The 20,864-nt window shown below is 52.2% G+C and overlaps 2 protein-coding genes across 14 annotated transcripts in view; one reads left to right on the top strand and one right to left on the bottom strand.

Annotated features, from left to right (window-relative positions):
- The window catches only part of AAK1 (AP2 associated kinase 1), a 109,167-nt gene that overhangs the window by 18,224 nt on the left and 70,079 nt on the right, over window positions 1-20,864 (top strand). For all 13 annotated transcript variants that reach the window (XR_011699817.1, XR_011699816.1, XM_071579311.1 and 10 more), the window contains exons 3-4: window positions 15,777-15,895; window positions 16,771-16,879. Coding sequence is in view for 11 of the 13 variants with exons in the window: in XM_071579311.1 (XP_071435412.1) it covers window positions 15,777-15,895; window positions 16,771-16,879 (228 nt within the window). In the remaining 2 variants the exon portion in view is untranslated. The remainder of the gene's footprint in view (window positions 1-15,776; window positions 15,896-16,770; window positions 16,880-20,864) is intronic.
- ANXA4 (annexin A4) overlaps window positions 1-20,864 on the bottom strand; it is a 109,520-nt gene that overhangs the window by 44,487 nt on the left and 44,169 nt on the right. The gene's annotated exons all lie outside the window — the stretch shown is intronic.

The following is a 20,864-nucleotide window of genomic DNA, read 5'->3' as shown; positions in this document are numbered from 1 at the left end:
TCCAAACCCAGCCCAGCCTTGCCGAGTCCACTCCAAACCCAGCCCAGCCTTGCCAAGTGAGTCCAGTTCAAACCCAGCCCAGCCTTGCTGAGTCCACTCCAAACCCAGCCCAGCCTTGCCGAGTCCAGTCCAAGCCCAGCCTTGCCGAGTCCAGTCCAAACCCAGCCCAGCCTTGCCGAGTCCACTCCAAACCCAGCCCAGCCTTGCCGAGTCCAGTCCAAACCCAGCCCAGCCTTGCCGAGTCCAGTCCAAACCCAGCCCAGCCTTGCCGAGTCCAGTCCAAACCCAACCCAGCCTTGCTGAGTCCAGTCCAAACCCAGCCCAGCCTTGCCGAGTCCACTCCAAACCCAGCCCAGCCTTGCCGAGTCCACTCCAAACCCAGCCCAGCCTTGTCGAGTCCACTCCAAACCCAGCCCAGCCTTGCTGAGTCCAGTCCAAACCCAGCCCAGCCTTCCTGAGTCCAGTCCAAACCCAGCCCAGCCTTGCCGAGTCCACTCCAAACCCACCCCAGCCTTGCCGAGTCCAGTCCAAACCCAGCCCAGCCTTGCCGAGTCCAGTCCAAACCCAGCCCAGCCTTGCCGAGTCCACTCCAAACCCACCCCAGCCTTGCCGAGTCCAGTCCAAACCCAGCCCAGCCTTGCCGAGTCCAGTCCAAACCCAGCCCAGCCTTGTCGAGTCCAGTCCAAACCCAGCCCAGCCTTGCCGAGTCCAGTCCAAACCCAGCCCAGCCTTGTCGAGTCCAGTCCAAACCCAGCCCAGCCTTGTCGAGTCCAGTCCAAACCCAGCCCAGCCTTGTCGAGTCCAGTCCAAACCCAGCCCAGCTTTGCCGAGTCCAGTCCAAACCCAGCCCAGCCTTGCCGAGTCCACTCCAAACCCAGCCCAGCCTTGCCGAGTCCAGTCCAAACTCAGCCCAGCCTTGCCGAGTCCAGTCCAAACCCAGCCCAGCCTTGCTGAGTCCACTCCAAACCCAGCCCAGCCTTGCCGAGTCCAGTCCAAACCCAGCCCAGCCTTGCCGAGTCCAGTCCAAACCCAGTCCAGCCTTGCTGAGTCCAGTCCAAACCCAGCCCAGCCTTGCTGAGTCCAGTCCAAACCCAGCCCAGCCTTGCCGAGTCCAGTCCAAACCCAGCCCAGCCTTGCCGAGTCCAGTCCAAACCCAGCCCAGCCTTGCCGAGTCCACTCCAAACCCAGCCCAGCCTTGTCGAGACCACTCCAAACCCAGCCCAGCCTTGCTGAGTCCAGTCCAAACCCAGCCCAGCCTTGCCGAGTCCAGTCCAAACCCAGCCCAGCCTTGCCGAGTCCACTCCAAACCCAGCCCAGCCTTGCCGAGTCCAGTCCAAACCCAGCCCAGCCTTGCCGAGTCCAGTCCAAACCCAGCCCAGCCTTGCCGAGTCCAGTCCAAACCCAGCCCAGCCTTGCCGAGTCCAGTCCAAACCCAGCCCAGCCTTCCTGAGTCCAGTCCAAACCCAGCCCAGCCTTGCCGAGTCCAGTCCAAACCCAGCCCAGCCTTGCCGAGTCCAGTCCAAACCCAGCCCAGCCTTGCCGAGTCCACTCCAAACCCATTCCAGCCTTGCCGAGTCCACTCCAAACCCATTCCAGCCTTGCCGAGTCCACTCCAAACCCATTCCAGCCTTGCCGAGTCCACTCCAAACCCAGCCCAGCCTTGCCGAGTCCACTCCAAACCCAGCCCAGCCTTGCCGAGTCCAGTCCAAACCCAGCCCAGCCTTGCCGAGTCCAGTCCAAACCCAGCCCAGCCTTGCCGAGTCCAGTCCAAACCCAGCCCAGCCTTGCCGAGTCCAGTCCAAACCCAGCCCAGCCTTGCCGAGTCCAGTCCAAACCCAGCCCAGCCTTGCCGAGTCCAGTCCAAACCCAGCCCAGCCTTGCCGAGTCCAGTCCAAACCCAGCCCAGCCTTGCCGAGTCCAGTCCAAACCCAGCCCAGCCTTGCCGAGTCCAGTCCAAACCCAGCCCAGCCTTGCCGAGTCCAGTCCAAACCCAGCCCAGCCTTGTCGAGTCCACTCCAAACCCAGCCCAGCCCTTGCCTTCCTCCTGCTCTCTCCTTCCTCTTCCCCTGCAGCCACAACCTGCTCCCTGCTCCCCCAGTTCTGCTGTTTTCTCCCCTCTCCTGCTGATGGCCTTCAGTGCTTTCCTGCCTTTCCAGGGGAGGTTTTTCCTGCTGGCTGAGCAGTTCCAGTGGTGCTCTCAGAGCCCGTCGTGCTCCCACAGCGTGTTGGTGCCAGGGCTAATTTCACTTGGAGATGAACAAGGGCTCAGATGCTTTTAGCAGCTGCTTGGAATAATAGCAGCTGAAATGTGCTTTTTAAAGAGCTGACTGATAACTAAACAAACGATTCTTTCTCAGTTTTTTTAAAGCTGGGAGTTATTCACGACCCATTAATTTTTATTTTTTTTTCGGGCTTACAGTGGAAGTTCAAGGACTAAAATTGTCACAGTAGAGAGGGGGGACTGAGTCTGCCTTGCCAAGTGGTGTGTTTGGAGGCAGAGTGTCTTGCTGCATGGTAATAAAACGCTGTTCCCTGAGCTCTGGGGCTCAGTCAGCCTGCCAGGAGGAGTGAGTGGCTGCTCAGGCAGCAGAGCAGAGCACATGCCCAGCAAATCTCCCCACGTGAACACCCCAACGTGCTTCCTGCTGGGACAGCCAGCACAGGGAGCTGCTGCTGGTTATGAAATTGCTGTCACAAATGCTGCACATACTGGGAGGCTTTAATGCCCCTCAGTTTGGGTGTCTGGGCTGTGCTTTGCTGGTGTTCTCACAGGGTGGGCAGTGCCAGGCTGTGCCCTTGGACTGGAACTGCTGCAGAGGGAATGAGTTAATGCACAGGCTGAATGTTGCCCACTGATTATTTTAGGCTTCTAAAATGTTATTGAATGGCAGGGATTCCTTTCCTGCCCCCTCAGCCCCCTCCTCCTCCCCTCTCTGTGATGTATTATGATTTACAGCTTCCTCTTTTGTCTTTCCTGCTGGAACTGGGAGTTGCAGGGGGATTGTGTAGGGAGAGGAGCAGCCTGGGGGGGTCTGTGATGAGCATGCAAAGAAATGAATGGCTTTAAATCAGCTCTATCCAAATAAAGCCCCAGAGGAGTGAGGAGAGGCAGTGAAGCCTTTGCCATGTTATCCACACTGTGAAAATACAAATATTTTGTGTCTCTTTGCTGTTGAGAGCCTCATAGCTGATGAACTGAACATTCCCTCCCAACCCTGCCCCAGTCCCTGAACAGCCAGTCTTGCTGCCCTAAAATGAGGAGGGGCAGAGGCCCTGCTTGTGTTCTGTGCTGGATGAGGCTCCTGGGTTTTTATTTTACACACTCGTGGCTGGGGCTGCCACACCAACATCAACAGGGATGTCCTGCCTGGTGGAAAGGAGAGGGAGGAGCCTGCAAATCTAAATCTGGCTTGTGGTGGCCTAGATATGGCAGCAGTGCCACTGAGCAAAGGGCCTATAATTGTGTTGGTAACGTTGGATAATCACATTAGGGCTCTCAGCTCTGGTAAATCTGTGTAGGGCTCCTCTGGCCCTGCTTTCCCCTGGCTGAGCCTGACCCTCCATGGCAGAGAAGTCCTTTGCTCTCTTAGATGTGCTGGGTGTTGTTTTCCTGGTGGTATTTAAAGCCCATCCTTTGCTCTCCTAGATGTGCTGGATGTTGTTTTCCTGGTGGTACTTAAAGCCCATCCTTTGCTCTCTTAGATGTGCTGGGTGTTGTTTTCCTGGTGGTATTTAAAGCCCATCCTTTGCTCTCCTAGATGTGCTGGATGTTGTTTTCCTGGTGGTATTTAAAGCCCATCCTTTGCTCTCTTAGATGTGCTGGATGTTGTTTTCCTGGTGGTATTTAAAGCCCATCCTTTGCTCTCCTAGATGTGCTGGATGTTGTTTTCCTGGTGGTACTTAAAGGTTTAGCAGAGCTGGAAAAGTTGCTGTTTTCTGGAGTTGGGAGTGAGAGGAGTTGGTGAATCCAGGGCTTTGCCTGTGCTGCTCTGCTGTGTTGGAAGCACATCCTTGCCCTGGGGGTGTGTGTTGTCTGATGGACCCTGGAGGTATGTTGGAGTTTTCCCCCCTTTTCCTTCCCCCTAAATCCCACTAAACTGCCTTTTGTGTGGGGCACAGATGCCAGGCTGTCCATGCCCAGAGAACTTGCTCCACATGGGGCTGCCTGAGGGATTGCTGGAATTGCTGCAGGCCAGCCCTGAAACCTCCTCTGCTCTCTTTTTTTGAGCCCACAGAGCAGGGAAGAAACTTCATTGCTCATGTGCAAATTTACTTTGTGCAGATCAGATTCTTTCCAGCTCCTCTGTGAGCTCCGTGGAGAATTTCCTGCTGCTTAAAATGGTTATTCCTGGGGGGAGAGTGAGGAGCCTCTTGGCTGAACTGGGAGACCCCTGGAGCTGTGGGGCTGGACATGGATTTCTGTGCCTCAGGCTTTGTGGAACAGTGAATTTGTGACCTGCTCTGCTCAGAGGTGCTGTTGGTAGGACCAGGTGAGCACAGATTTCCCAACACTGCTGGGATGAAGCCTGGGAATCAATCATAGAATGGATTGGGTTGGAAAAGCCCTCTGAGATCATCAAGTCCAACCCTTGGTCCAACTCCAGTCCCTTTACCAGATCATGGCACTCAGTGCCACGGCCAAGCTCAGGTTCAAACCCTCCAGGGATGGGGAATCCACCCCCTCTCTGGGCAGCCCATTCCAATCCCTGAGCACTCTCTCTGCAAAGAATTTTTTTCTGCTCTCCAACTTCAATTTCCCCTGGCAGAGCTTGAGCCCATCGTGCCCCCTTGTCCTATTGCTGAGTGCCTGGGAGAAGAGACCAACCCCCACCTGGCCACAACTTCCCTTCAGGCAGTTCCAGACAGTGCTGAGGTCACCTCTGAGCCTCCTCTTCTCCAGGCTGAACACCCCCAGCTCCCTCAGCCTCTCCCCACAGCACTTGTGCTCCAGTCCCTTCTCCAGCCTCGTTGCTCTTCTCACTTGGGTTGGAAGAGACCTCTGAGATCATCAAATCCAACCCTTGATCCAACCCCACTGGGATCACTCTGGCACTCTGTGCCCTGGGCTGGTGATCCCAGTGGGGTTGGATCAAGACATGTTGGATTCTCTGTCCCTGGAGGTGTTTCAGAGGACACTCAGTGCCACATCCAGTCCCTTCTCCAGCCTCGTTGCTCTTCTCTGGCCCCGCTCCAGCCCCTCAATCTCTTTCCTCAACTGAGGGGCCCAGAACTGAACACAACACTCAAGGTGTGGCCTCCCCAAGGCAGAGTCCAGGGGAAGGGTCCCTGCCCTGGACCTGCTGGCCACGCTAGTTTGGATCCAGGCCAGGATCCCCTTGGCCTTCTTGGCCACCTGGGCACACTGGTGGCTCCTGTTGAGCTTCCTGTCCCTCAGTCCCCCCAGGTCCCTCTGCCTGGCTGCTCTCCAGCCACTCTGTGCCCAGCCTGGAGCGCTGCAGGGCTTGGGGTGGCCAAAGGGCAGGACCTGCACTTGGCCTTGTTGAACTCCATCCCATTGCAATCAGCCCATCCCTCAAGTCCATCCAGATCCCTCTGCAGAGCCCTCCTGCCTTCCAGCAGGTCTGCCAGGGGGAGTGAGTTGGGTATTTGGTCTGCAAGGAGGGGAGAGGAGCTGGTGGTTTGGCCAGCAAAGCTTGAATATTCTTCAGGAGTTTTCCCTGAGCCAGAAGGGTGCTGTCCTTGGCTGGCTGACACACAACCTGTATCAGTATCCCTTGCAGAGTTCCTTTATCCCTTGCAGAGTTCCTTTATCCCTTGCAGTTTCTTTAACTTGCAGAGCTTCTTTAACTTGCAGAGCTTCTTTAACTTGCAGAGCTTCTTTATCCCTTGCAGAGTTTCTTTAACTTGCAGAGTTTCTTTAACTGAAGCATCACTAGAAATATTTATAAGACAGAAGCTGCATTCCCTGTAAATTCAGTTTAGCTCTGAGCCCTCCTGACATTTTACAGTTGTCATTGTTTTGAGTATGACCACTATTAAATTCCTGATCTTGTTGCAAAAACACCTTCTGAGCTGATTTTCCATCTGGGGAGGTGCAGCTTTCAGCTGATTCTCCTGATGTTGTGCCTGGTTCAGGTTTCCTCTCCTGAAATACTCGGTGTCCTTTATGCTTTATCCATCTGTTTTCCTGCACTTCTGGAGCTCTTGATTCCCTCCTGCAGCCCCTCAAAATGGGCAGAACAGGGTTGGAATGTCACTGTGACCATTGCTCCTGACACAGATGAAGCTCTTCCAGCTGGACTTAGTGCTTGGCCTTTTTTCTTTGCCCTCAAGATAACTCTGAAATGCTCAGACTATTTAATTGGTGGCTGATGTTTCAAGATGTGATTTGATAAGTCTCCCAGAGCAGTTTTATCTCCCCTCCAGGATGAAACCTTTTAAAATGCTGTTCCCTTCCCCTGGGCTCTGCCTTGGGGAGGCCACACCTTGAGTGTTGTGTTCAGTTCTGGGCCCCTCAGTTGAGGCAAGAGATTGAGGGGCTGGAGCGGGGCCAGAGAAGAGCAACGAGGCTGGAGAAGGGACTGGATGTGGCACTGAGTGTCCTCTGAAACACCTCCAGGGACAGAGAATCCACCATGACTTGATCCAACCCCACTGTGATCACCAGCCCAGGGCACAGAGTGCCAGAGTGATCCCAGTGGGGTTGGATCAAGGGTTGGGCTTGATGATCTCAGAGGTCTCTTCCAACCCAACTGAGAAGAGCAACGAGGCTGGAGAAGGGACTGGAGCACAAGTGCTGTGGGGAGAGGCTGAGGGAGCTGGGGGTGTTCAGCCTGGAGAAGAGGAGGCTCAGAGGTGACCTCAGCACTGTCTGGAACTGCCTGAAGGGAAGTTGTGGCCAGGTGGGGGTTGGTCTCTTCTCCCAGGCACTCAGCAATAGGACAAGGGGGCACGATGGGCTCAAGCTCTGCCAGGGGAAATTGAAGTTGGAGAGCAGAAAGAAATTCTTTGCAGAGAGAGTGCTCAGGGATTGGAATGGGCTGCCCAGAGAGGGGGTGGATTCCCCATCCCTGGAGGGTTTGAACCTGAGCTTGGCCGTGGCACTGAGTGCCATGATCTGGTAAAGGGACTGGAGTTGGACCAAGGGTTGGACTTGATGATCTGGGAGGGCTTTTCCAACCCAATCCAGTCTATCATTCTATGATAGGGTGAGAATTTGGGGTTGAAATCAAGTCAGTGGAGTTTGGTGACACTGTGCCAGTGTGACGTGGTGACTGCTGGGAAACCTCTACAAGTGTTTTTTCCCCTTGGTGACCTGTTGTGCCCTACCCAAGATGTGCTGGTTTAAAGGGGAACCTGCAGGAGAAACAAACCCAACACAGGAGAGATTTCAAGTCAGAGCTACAATTTAATACCAATATTGCAATCAATGCAGTGGCCCAAAGAGCAATTGGGTTTAACCCCCAAGCCCAGCAGTCTAACCCAGCCCCCTGGGGCACAAACACAGGGGGGTTTGGTGGCCCCTGTGCTGAGCCCCACGTGGTTCCCCCGAGGCCAAAGGCAAAGGAGGGGACAAAGCTGTTGGTGCAGATGATGGCAGAGTCTGGGGGAGAGTGGGGGGCTCCTCCTGTGCAGAGTCTGCTCCTGCTCTGGATGCCAGGAGTGGTGCCAGAGGTGCCCAAAGGCCAAGATTGTCTCCCCTCAGGTTTGGGTGGGAGCCCCCAGTGCCTCCCCCAGGGCAGGGAGTTCCACCCTGGGGGATCTGACTCTGGCACTCAGGGGGGATTTTGGACTCGTTGCTGGCCCCTGAGCAGAGCTGAGCCCTCAGGTGGGTGTGGAGGTGCCAAGGAGTCCCTGCAGGGCAGTTCTCCCAGCTCCTCTGCCAGGCTTCTTTCCCAGCCAGCTCCCAGCCTGAGGGCTCAGCTGTGCCCTGGGCAGCTGCTGCCAATGGGCCCTTGGGAACAGTTGCTGGGCAATGGCCCAGAGGGTTTGGAATGCCCAGCTTTGGTCACCCCCACACTGGGACAAACTGGGCCCACCTGCTCATCTGGGACATGTAGTGAGAGGTGAACCTTCAGTGCCATCCCCTTGGGGTGAGTTTTGCTGCCCTGGGACACCCCAGGGTGCCCTCCCAGCACAGATCTGGTTCCTGGGCAGGGGCTGCAGAGCAGCTCTCAGGGAATGAGCTGCTCAGGCAGGATCTGTGCTTGGAGCTGCTGCTGTCAGTGCTGTGTGACTGTCCCACTGACCCACATGTTCCTCAGTCAAGTTCTCAGGTTTTTGCCTTGTTTGTTCATCACAGGTTTTCCCACTGGAGTAACATCCTTTTTCAGACCATAACTTGCAGAGCAGAGAGATGATTTGCAGGTTGCTGGTGTTTGTGAGTGTCTCCATCTGGAGGAGGTGGGAGCAGGGACGATGTTCCTGGTTGAACTCAGTAAATCATGGATTGCACCAGTGTTGTCTTGGCTTCCTTTGATATTTTTATGAGCTTGGATGTTACAGCCCTTATGCAAAGTCTGCCTCTTACTGTGCCTTCTTAATTATGCCTAAAAACATAATGAGTCGTGTTTTTCTTTAAAGGTGTTAATGCTGACACTCTGTAACTTTAAAGGTGTTGGGGATGCTTCATAAAGCAGAAAAATCCATGTGCAGTGATCCTGATCATTGCAATTCCTTGTTCTGTATCACAGCAGAACTCCTGACAGTGCTGCTCCCAGTCTGTGGGCACAACTGGGAATCAAAAGGAGTAATATCAGAACACAAAGCTTAATTTGGGGTGAAATACCCTGTGCTGGAAACAAAGAGCTCAGAAGTGATGGAGAAGTGGCATCAAAAGGGGGAAAATGGGATTTGCACTGGGGTGTTTTCAGCAGGTGTGTGCAGCAATCCCCTCCTGCTGGGCAGTGCAAGAGTGGGATAAAAGACAGCAGAAAGAATATGTTGGTGCAGATTAATAGCCACAAAAATAGCTCTGTAATCCTCATGCCCATCACAGCTGAGCAGGGGAGCTCTGCTGAAATAAAAACCCATAGAAAAATGAACCAGCAGGTGTTTGCCTGTGTGGGGTCACACCAGAGCATCACAGGAGCAGGAGCAGTCCAGGGCTGTTTCCCTTTGCTTTTCCTTCCTGTTCTGCTGCTTTGGGGGCACTCTGGGGCTTTTTTAGGAGCTGCTGGGTGAGTCCCCTCAAGACTCAGAGGGTGGTGCCCAGTGACACCTCCCAGCAGCCACAGGAAGGTTTTTGGAGGTCTCTGCAGCCCCAGGATCTGAGCACAGGATCCAGGGGTGGTTTTCCCTCTCCTACACAAGTCACTTGTCCATCTTCATCCTGGGTTTGAAGGTGGGGGAACCAAACCTGGGTTATTCCTTTACCTTTGGTGAAAGCTGGCACAGAGAGCAGTGGGAGAACAGCCCTGGCACATGGAGTGCTTTTCTCTGATGTGCCTGCAGAGCTCTGGGAACATTGGCTGAAATAATTGCAGATGATTGTTTTGTTTCACTTGGGCCAAAGTGTTTTCTTTGTGGTGACTCCACTTTAGGTGACTCCAAAGCTGAGGTTTGTGTTGGCATCTCTGTCCCTGGTAAAGATGCCCCAAAGTGTTGGTGCTTTGGGATCAAGAATCACATCATGGTGTGGTTTGGGTTGGCAGGAGGGATTATTGGGTATGCACAACTAGGAGAAAGCTCATAGAACCATGGAATGGATTGGGTTGGAAAAGCCCTCTGAGATCATCAAGTCCAACCCTTGGTCCAACTCCAGTCCCTTTACCAGATCATGGCACTCAGTGCCACGGCCAAGCTCAGTTTCAAACCCTCCAGGGATGGGGAATCCACCCCCTCTCTGGGCAGCCCATTCCAATCCCTGAGCACTCTCTCTGCAAAGAATTTCTTTCTGCTCTCCAACTTCAATTTCCCCTGGCAGAGCTTGAGCCCATCGTGCCCCCTTGTCCTATTGCTGAGTGCCTGGGAGAAGAGACCAACCCCCACCTGGCCAGAACTTCCCTTCAGGCAGTTCCAGACAGTGCTGAGGTCACCTCTGAGCCTCCTCTTCTCCAGGCTGAACACCCCCAAGCATTTTTTGTTCAGTGTTCCTCCAGTTAGAGGTGTCAGAGGGGCAGGATGGTTCCCTCAGGACAGGAGCAGAGAGCAGAAGTTGTTCTGGTGTTCCCAGGTGATGTCCCAGTGGTGGAGAACATGCAGTGTCTGTGTCTGTCTGACTGGGGGGGACAATAAATTCCTGTGTTGTAGTAAAGTTTGGGAGTGGTGAGCTGGAAACAACCCCATGCAAGGGAGTCCCTGTGGTTTTCCTGTGGCTGCATCACAACATCCTGGATGGGGGGGAAAGAACAACCCTGGGTGAGCCTGCCCTTGTTCTTAGGAAGGGAAATGCTGAGGAAGTTCTTCTGGCTGGTGAGATAAGGCAAAATAGGACATAATTCTGGGTGGGTAAGGATGAGTGAGGATTGGATGGTGCAGATGAGGTTTTGTGCCTGCCAGCACAGCCAGAGCTGAAAATGCCTCTCAGGCTGTCCCTGGAGGCTGAACATTCCTGGGACAGTTTTGGGGCCATGGGGACAGCACTTGGTTGTCCCCTCAGCTGCAGGACAGGCAGAGTGGGCTCTCTGCACTCAGAGCATTGAGGGGGATGAGGTGGAGCTCAAACCCAGCAAGCTGGGAATGGTTCAGTGGGAAAACACGGGCTCTGTTTGTCCAGCTGAGGAAAGAATCTCACCCCTGAAGGATGAAGTTTTTAGTGACAGCCACAGAGTCCAGCAGGAGCTGTGAGAATTCCAGGTATGGCTAATTTGTTTCTGGAAGGGTGATGGAGAAAACTCAAAATGAAACACCAATTCCTTATTTATTTTTGAAAGTGGGAATGGATTTGATGATTTGACTGGACTTCACTTAATTGATGATTTGACTGAATTGATGATTTGATGATTTGACTGAATTGATGATTTGATGATTTGACTGAATTGATGATTTGACTGAATTGATTTGACTGATTTGATGATTTGACTGAATTGATTTGACTGATTTGATGATTTGACTGAATTGATTTGACTGATTTGATGATTTGACTGAATTGATGAATTGACTGAATTGATGATTTGACTGAATTGATGAATTGACTGAATTGATGAATTGATGATTTGACTGAATTGATGATTTGACTGAATTGATGAATTGACTGAATTGATGAATTGATGATTTGACTGAATTGATGATTTGACTGAATTGATGAATTGACTGAATTGATGAATTGATGATTTGACTGAATTGATGATTTGACTGAATTGATGAATTGACTGAATTGATGAATTGATGATTTGACTGAATTGATGATTTGACTGAATTGATGATTTGACTGAATTGATGAATTGACTGAATTGATGATTTGATGATTTGACTGAATTGATGATTTGACTGAATTGATGATTTGACTGAATTGATGAATTGACTGAATTGATGATTTGATGATTTGACTGAATTGATGATTTGACTCAATTGATGATTTGACTCAATTGATGATTTGACTCAATTGATGATTTGATGATTTGACTCAATTGATGAATTGATGATTTGACTCAATTGATGATTAGACTCAATTGATGATTTGATGATTTGACTCGATGATTTGATGATTTGACTGATTTGATGATTTGACTCAATTGATGATTTGACTGACTTTATAGAATCAATAATTTTATGATTTGACTGACATTACTGAGTTCATGATTTGATTATTTGATTGACTTTACTAAATTGATGATTTGATGATTTGACTGACTTTATAGAATCAATAATTTTATGATTTGACTGACTTAATTGATGATTTGACTGACTGAATTGATGATTTGACTGACTTTACTGATAAAAGGGGAGGGATTCCTCCTCAGACTCAGCTGCTTTTGGGTTATTTGGCACAGCCTCAGAAAAGAAATGAGGGATGTGATTGGAGACAAAGCTTGGAAATGTTTGGAAGGCGCATCCATGGAGGTGTTTGTGGAGCTGCCTGGTATGGCTGAACTTGCTCCATTTTGGCCCAGGGTGGACAGAACACGGTGGCATTTTTGGGCTGTGCTGGGCAGGGCTGGGAGTTGGACTTTGATCCTTGTGGACATGCCAGGTGTGGTGGCAGGACTGACATGGCAGGTGTGGTACATGCCAGGTGTGGTGGCAGGACTGACATGGCAGGTGTGGTACATGCCAGGTGTGGTGGCAGGACTGACATGGCAGGTGTGGTACATGCCAGGTGTGGTGGCAGGACTGACATGGCAGGTGTGGTACATGCCAGGTGTGGTAACAGGGCTGATGTGCCAGGTGTGGTGGCAGGACAGATGTGCCAGGTGTGGTGGCAGGACTGACATGGCAGGTGTGGCAGTAGGGCTGAAATGCCAGGTGTGCTGGCAGGGCTGATGTGCCAGTTGCAGTGACAGGGCTGCCATGCCAGTTGTGGTACAAGGGCGGACATGCCAGGTGTGGTGGCAGGAACATGCCAGGTGTGGTGGCAGGACAGATGTGCCAGGTGTGGTACATGTCAGGTGTGGCAGCAGGGCTGACATGCCAGGTGTGGTGGCAGGGCTGATGTGCCAGGTGTGGTACATGTCAGGTGTGGTGGCAGGGCTGCCGTGCCAGGTGTGGTGGCAGGACTGACATGGCAGGTGTGGCAGTAGGGCTGAAATGCCAGGTGTGCTGGCAGGGCTGATGTGCCAGTTGCAGTGACAGGGCTGCCATGCCAGTTGTGGTACAAGGGCGGACATGCCAGGTGTGGTGGCAGGAACATGCCAGGTGTGGTGGCAGGACAGATGTGCCAGGTGTGGTACATGTCAGGTGTGGCAGCAGGGCTGACATGCCAGGTGTGGTGGCAGGGCTGATGTGCCAGGTGTGAGAGCAGGGCTGGTGTGCCAGCTGTGGTGGCAGGCACATGCCAGGTGTGGGAGCAGGGCTGACATGCCAGGTGTGGTGGCAGGACAGATGTGTCAGGTGTGGTGGCAGGGCTGACATGCCAGGTGTGGGAGCAGGGCTGATATGCCTGGTGTGGTACATGTCAGGTGTGCAGCAGGGCTGACATGCCAGTTGTGGCAGGGGTGCCATGCCAGGTGTGCCAGGTGTGGTGGCAGGGCTGACATGGCAGGTGTGGCAGTAGGGCTGCCATACCAGGTGTGCCAGGTATGGTGACAGGGCTGACATGCCAGGTGTGGTGGCAGGACTGATGTGCCAGGTGTGCCAGGTATGGTGACAGGGCTGACATGCCAGGTGTGGTAGCAGGACCGGTGTGCCAGGTGTGCAGCAGGGCTGCCGTGCCAGGTGTGGTACATGCCAGGTGTGGTGACAGGGCTGATGTGCCAGGTATGGTGGCAGGGCTGCCATGCCAGGTGTGGTACATGCCGGGTGTGGTGGCAGGGCAGATGTGCCAGGTGTGGTACTTGCCAGGTGTGGTGGCAGGGCTGCCATGCCAGGTGTGCAGCAGGGCTGCCATGCCAGGTGTGGTACATGCCAGTTGTGGTGGCAGGGCTGCCATGCCAGGTGTGCAGCAGGGCTGCCGTGCCAGGTGTGGTACATGCCAGGTGTGGGAGCAGGGCTGCCATTCCAGGTGTGGGAGCAGGGCTGCCATGCCAGGTGTGCAGACCACCTGCGGGAGGTCAGACCTTCTCAACCCCATTGTGGCTCTCTGGATAAGTCCTGGGTACATCAACACCTGGGCAGAAGGAATGTTGTGCTCTGCTCTCACTGGGGCAGTTGGGCTGGATGATAATTGGCTGTAAAACTCTCAAGGGGACGTGGATCAGCTGATTCTGCCTCTCTGCTGGCACAGCCCCTTTCTCTGGGTTGCTGTGTAGAAATCACTGTCCCCTGATGGAATCAGTCCTTGTCTCTCCAGGGAGCTGTGATGCTTTTCCACCAAAACTGTCCTGCCTTCATGTGCAATTAGTGGGAGTTTAATACTAAAGGAACCAGCAAGTCCAGTGGTTGTGCAACAGCTCCATGTGAAGGTGTAGGAGGCAAAGGTGAGGGGCAGGACACGAGGCTGTGTTTTCCTGGGACCTGTAGAGTTGTTGCAGATGTTGCAGGGTCCTTTTCCTTGGATGTGCCTTCACCTGATGTATTTTTGTTTGGAAGATGCTCTGGGCCTCCCTGGGCCTCCCTTGTCCTCCCTATACCTCCCTTGCCCTCCTTGTGCCTCCCTTGCCCTCCCTGTGCCTCCCTTGCCCTCCCTGTGCCTCCCTTGCCCTCCCTGTGCCTCCCTTGCCCTCCCTGTGCCTCCCTTGCCCTCCCTGTGCCTCCTTGTGCCTCCCTGTGCCTCCTTGTGCGTCCCTTGCCCTCCCTGTGCCTCCTTTGCCCTCCCGGTGCCTCCTTTGCCCTCCCTGTGCCTCCCTGTGTCTCCCTTGTCCTCTCTGTACCTCCCTTGCCCTCCCTGTGCCTCCCTTGCCCTCCCTGTGCCTCCCTTGCCCTCCCTGTGCCTCCCTTGCCCTCCCTGTGCCTCCCTTGCCCTCCTTGTGCCTCTCTTGCCCTCTCTGTGCCTCCCTTGCCCTCCCTGTGCCTCCCTGTGCCTACTTTGCCCTCCCTGTGCCTACTTTGCCCTCCCTGTGCCTACTTTGCCCTCCCTGTGCCTACTTTGCCCTCCCTGTGCCTCCCTTGCCTTCCTTGTGCCTCCCTTGCCCTCCTTGTGCCTCCCTTGTCCTCCCTGTGCCTCCTTTGTCCCCCCTGTGCCTCCCTTGCCCTCCCGGTGCCTCCCTTGCCACCCCTGTGCCTCCCTTGCCCTCCCGGTGCCTCCCTTGCCCTCCCGGTGCCTCCCTTGCCACCCCTGTGCCTCCCTTGCCCTCCCTGTGCCCTCCTTGTGCCTCCCTGTGCCCTTCCTGTGCCTCCCTGTGCCCTCCTTGTGCCTCCCTTGCCCTCCCTGTGCCCTCCTTGTGCCTCCCTTGCCCTCCCTGTGCCTCCCTGTGCCCTCCTTGTGCCTTCCTTGCCCTCCTTGTGCCTCCCTTGCCCTCCCTGTGCCTCCTTGTGCCTCCCTTACCCTCCCTTGTCCCCCCTGTGCCTCGTTTGCCACCCCTGTGCTTCCCTTGCCACCCTGTGTAGCACTTGTGGCCTCTTGGCTCTGTGTGACTGTCTTGGTTTGCTCTGCTCTCAGCTGAGCCTTTGCTGCCTCTGTCCCTCCATCCTCAGTCCCCTCTCCCCTTGTGCCAGGACACAAACTCACCCCCCTGTATTTCCTGCAGTGCTGGCAGAGATGAAAGGCTTTCATCCTAAAGAAATCAGTTTATCCTGAAGTCCTGACTTTATTGACAGCAGTGACCACAGAAGGAGTTGTGGCTTCTCCCCCTTGTTCTTCTGTCCTGTTGTAAAAGCACTGACATCAAACCAGGGGTGGGAGATGTTCCTTCTGCTTCTTGCATGGGTCAGCTTTGTGATGGAACTGAGATGCTTCAGAGCTGGGAAACCTTTTTAATTCAGGGTTCAGTGGGGGATCTGCAGCTCTGAGTTCTGTCTGAGGCAACACTGGTGTCTCAGCTTTCTTCTCCATAATGGGAATTAGTGGAGCTGTGTCTGGCAGGACAAGGAACTGGTGTAATTTTGTGGTTTTATGGAGGTGTTCAACGTTAATTGAAGATTTACCCCCCCCCGGATCTTTTCTAGTTCCCAGAAATAACTGTGTAGGCAGAGCTGGAAGCTCTGGAGCCAAGCACATGAAGGAGCCCTCCCACCATGGAGTGGTGCCCTCTGACTGTTCTCCAGAGGCAGAGACAGGGGTGGAAGAACAGCCCAGGAGGTTTCTTTGTGACTGAACAGGGTGGTTTTGTGTCCCACAGGTGGCTTTGCAATTGTGTTCCTGGTGAGGACCAGCAATGGGGTGAAGTGTGCCCTGAAGAGGATGTATGTCAATAATGAGTACGACCTGCAGGTCTGCAAGAGGGAGATCCAGATCATGGTGAGTCTCTGCTCTGGGTGGGTCACCACACTGGGCTGGGCTGGGCTGGGGACACAGCCTGGCCACCCTCTGCCTGTGTTCTGGGAGCACCTGACTCCTGGAGTTGTGGGAGTGTGGGGAAATCTAGTATGGAATTATTTAAAATGCCAAGAGTTCCAATGGGCAAGTGTGGTGGTTTAAAGGGGAACCTGAAGGAGAAACAAACCCACCACAACAGAGAGTCTAAGTCAGAGTTACAATTTAATACCAATATTGCAATCAGTGCAGTGGCACAAAGAGCAATTGGGTTTAACCCCCAAGCCCAGCAGTCTAACCCAGCCCCCTGGGGCACAAACACAGGGGGGTTTGGTGGCCCCTGTGCTGAGCCCCACGTGGTTCCCCCGAGGCCAAAGGCAAAGGAGGGGACAAAGCTGTTGGTGCAGATGATGGCAGAGTCTGGTGGAGAGTGGGGGGCTCCTCCTGTGCAGGGTCTGCTCCTGCTCTGGATGCCAGGAGTGGTGCCAGAGGTGCCCAAAGGCCAAGATTGTCTCCCCTGAGGTTTGGGTGGGAGCCTGGAATGTGGCAGAGTGTAGAATGTGCCAGAGCCTGGAATGTGGCAGAGTGTAGAATGTGCCAGAGCCTGGAACGTGGCAGAGCCTGGAACGTGGCAGAGCCTGGAATGTGGCAGAGCCTGGCCAGTCCTGTGCAGGTTCATTCCCCAGGCTGGCTGTTGGTGTCCCATCCCTCTGACAGGGATGTCTCAGGCACAGACAGAGCTCAGGGCTGCTTAGGCTCTGTGTGAGGATGAACCCCAAGTGACAGCAGCCTGTGCAGCTTGGAGGAACCAGGTGAGAGCTGCTCCTGGCTGCTCCTGACTGGAATTTTGTGCCTTGCAGAGGGACCTGTCTGGCCACAAGAACATTGTGGGCTACATCGACTCCAGCATCAACTCTGTGAGCAGTGGGGATGTGTGGGAGGTGCTGATCCTCATGGACTTCTGCAGAGGTGAGTGGGGTGCCCATGGCTGGGGTTGCCCCTCAGGGCTTAGAGGGGCACCTGCACAACATTTCCCTGTAAAAAAAACAACTGTCCCTGGGCATGGCCTGTCTTGGCTGTCAGGAATCACAGAATGGATTGGGTTGGAAAAGCTCTCCCAGATCATCAAGTCCAACCCTTGGTCCAGCTCCAGTCCCTTTACCAGATCATGGCACTCAGTGCCACGGCCAGGCTCAGGTTCAAACCCTCCAGGGATGGGGAATCCACCCCCTCTCTGGGCAGCCCATTCCAATCCCTGAGCACTCTCTCTGCAAAGAATTTCTTTCTGCTCTCCAACTTCAATTTCCCCTGGCAGAGCTTGAGCCCATCGTGCCCCCTTGTCCTATTGCTGAGTGCCTGGGAGAAGAGACCAACCCCCAGCTGGCCACAACTTCCCTTCAGGCAGTTCCAGACAGTGCTGAGGTCACCTCTGAGCCTCCTCTTCTCCAGGCTGAACACCCCCAGCTCCCTCAGCCTCTCCCCACAGCACTTGTGCTCCAGTCCCTTCTCCAGCCTCGTTGCTCTTCTCACTTGGGTTGGAAGAGACCTCTGAGATCACCAAGTCCAACCCTTGATCCAACCCCACTGGGATCACTCTGGCACTCTGTGCCCTGGGCTGGTGATCACAGTAGGGTTGGATCAAGACATGTTGGATTCTCTGTCCCTGGAGGTGTTTCAGAGGACACTCAGTGCCACATCCAGTCCCTTCTCCAGCCTCGTTGCTCTTCTCTGGAACAAAGCAAAGCAGAACTGGGGTGGAGAAGGGAGTGACACTGAGGCTGTGCTGACTCTGCTCATGGCACTGGTGCCACCTTTGCTCCTGGATCCTTTCCACTGGGAAGGAGAACCCTAAAATACATATTCCTGCTGTCTCTGGGCTGGTCCACACAAGAAGTGGCTCTTCTAAAGCTGCCAGGCCATGGAAGGAGATTTTCCTTCACTTCATGTCACATTTTTAGCTTTGCTCCTTCTCAGCCTGACTTAGGATTGCTCTGGAAGCAGCACAGAATGGATCATGGGAAGCCAAAAGACATTCCTCCTACCTCTGACCTTTCTGCTTGGCTGTCTGGAGCCACACAGGCTCTTCCAGCTGTGCCAGAGCTTTGATCTTTGTGGCTGGGATGTGGAGTTTGGAACACGACCCTCGTGCTGGGCTCCAGTGCCTCTTGCAGGAAGAGTGTTGAGCAAAAACAATGTTCTGGCCAGTTGATTCAGACCTCTGGGGCTGGTTTGGGTGGTGGCAGCCAATGGAAATAGGTATTTTTGGGCCTGTCTGGCTTCTCACTGAAGCTGAGTGCACTGCAGCAAGGACAGCCAGAAGGTAAAATGCCTTTAAACTCATCTGGGGCAGTTCCTGCTGTGGCATCTCCTCTTCACTGCCCTGTTTTGTGCAGGAGCCTTGAGTGCCTCACCCTGGGTTTGGGTGGTGCTGAAAGGAAGGCCCTTACATGGAATTTTGCTGAAGGAATCCTCCCATGAAACCTAAATATGCCAGGGGTGAGTCCCTGCCCTGCTCCACGTGCAGAGCCCACCGTGGAGGGAACTGCAAACCTGGCACCTCCTCCAGCTGCAGGAGCCACATTTGGGGCTGATAAGCAAAATCCCAAGGAGGTTCCTTCCACCTGAAAGGTGGCAAATTGGCCTTTCTCAGGTGCCCTGCTGAACACAGACCTGCCTCTGCCTCCACACTCAGCCTGCAAGGGCTCCTACACTCTGATTTTCCTACACTGATTTTCCTACACTCTGGTTTTCCTACACTCTGATTTTCCTACACTCTGATTTTCCTACACTGATTTTCCTACACTGATTTTCCTACACTGATTTTCCTTCACTGATTTTCCTTCACTGATTTTCCTTCACTGATTTTCCTACACTGATTTTCCTACACTGATTTTCCTGCACTGGTTTTCCTGCACTGATTTTCCTTCACTGATTTTCCTTCACACTGATTTTCCTTCACACTGATTTTCCTTCACACTGATTTTCCTTCACACTGATTTTCCTACACTCTAATTTTCCTACACTCTAATTTTCCTACACTGATTTTCCTACACACTGATTTTCTACACTGATTTTCCTACACTCTTATTTTCCTACACTCTGATTTTCCTGCACTGATTTTCCTGCACTGATTTTCCTGCACTGATTTTCCTGCACTGATTTTCCTGCACTGATTTTCCTGCACTGATTTTCCTACACACTGATTTTCCTACACACTGATTTTCCTACACTCTGATTTTCCTTCACAATGATTTTCCTACACTGATTTTCCTACACTCTGATTTTCCTACACTGATTTTCCTACACTGATTTTCCTACACTCTAATTTTCCTACACTGATTTTCCTACACTGATTTTCCTACACTGATTTTCCTACACTGATTTTCCTACACTGATTTTCCTGCACTGATTTTCCTACACTGATTTTCCTGCACTGATTTTCCTACACTCTGATTTTCCTACACTGATTTTCCTACTCTGATTTTCCTACACTGATTTTCCTACACTGATTTTCCTACACTGATTTTCCTACACTGATTTTCCTGCACTGATTTTCCTACACTCTGATTTTCCTACACTGATTTTCCTGCACTGATTTTCCTACACTCTGATTTTCCTACACTGATTTTCCTACTCTGATTTTCCTACACTGATTTTCCTACACTGATTTTCCTACACTGATTTTCCTGCACTGATTTTCCTACACTGATTTTCCTACACTGATTTTCCTGCACTGATTTTCCTACACTCTGATTTTCCTACACTGATTTTCCTACTCTGATTTTCCTACACTGATTTTCCTACACTGATTTTCCTACACTGATTTTCCTACACTGATTTTTCTTCTCTCTGATTTTCCTACACTGATTTTCCTACACTCTGATTTTCCTACACTGATTTTCCTACACTCTGATTTTCCTACACTCTGATTTTCCTACACACTGATTTTCCTACACTCTGATTTTCCTACACTGGTCTTCCTACACTGGTTTTCCTACACACTGATTTTCCTTCACACTGATTTTCCTACACTGATTTTCCTACACTGATTTTCCTACACTGATTTTCCTACACTGATTTTCCTACACTGATTTTCCTACACTGATTTTCCTACACTGATTTCCCTACACTGATTTCCCTACACTGATTTTCCTACACTGATTTCTCTACACTGATTTCTCTACACTGATTTTCCTACACTGATTTTCCTACACTGATTTTCCTACACTGATTTTCCTACACTGATTTTCCTACACTCTGATTTTCCTACACTGATTTTCCTACACTGATTTTCCTGCACTGATTTTCCTACACACTGATTTTCTTGCACTGATTTTCCTTCACTGATTTTCCTGCACTGATTTTCCTACACTGGTTTTCCTTCACTCTGATTTTCCTACACACTGATTTTCCTACACTGATTTTCCTTCACTGATTTTCCTACACTGATTTTCCTACACTGATTTTCCTTCACTGATTTTCCTACACTCTGATTTTCCTACACTGATTTTCCTACACTGATTTTCCTTCACTGATTTTCCTACACTCTGATTTTCCTACACTCTGATTTTCCTACACTGATTTTCCTACACTGATTTTCCTTCACTGATTTTCCTACACTGATTTTCCTACACTCTGATTTTCCTACACTGATTTTCCTTCACTGATTTTCCTACACTGATTTTCCTACACTCTGATTTTCCTACACTCTGATTTTCCTACACTGATTTTTCTTCACTCTGATTTTCCTGCTCTCTGCTTTTCCCTTGTTGCTTTCCTTTTGTGGCAAGTGGTTTCCCATCCCAATCAGTGTCTTTGTGTGCAGAACTGCACTCATTTTGAGTGTCAAATGTTCACAGCTGGGCTGTTTGTTAAACTGAGTTTTTCTTTCCAGCATCAGAGTTTTCCAGCACTTGTGATGTGGAATTGGCCAAAGCCTCAGAAAGGAGTTTTT

The sequence above is a fragment of the Pithys albifrons genome, chromosome 29, assembly GCF_047495875.1.
Source record: "Pithys albifrons albifrons isolate INPA30051 chromosome 29, PitAlb_v1, whole genome shotgun sequence".
Lineage (NCBI taxonomy): Eukaryota > Metazoa > Chordata > Aves > Passeriformes > Thamnophilidae > Pithys > Pithys albifrons.
Note: the sequence above shows the minus strand (reverse complement) of the source record. Positions and strands in the feature narration are given on the sequence as shown.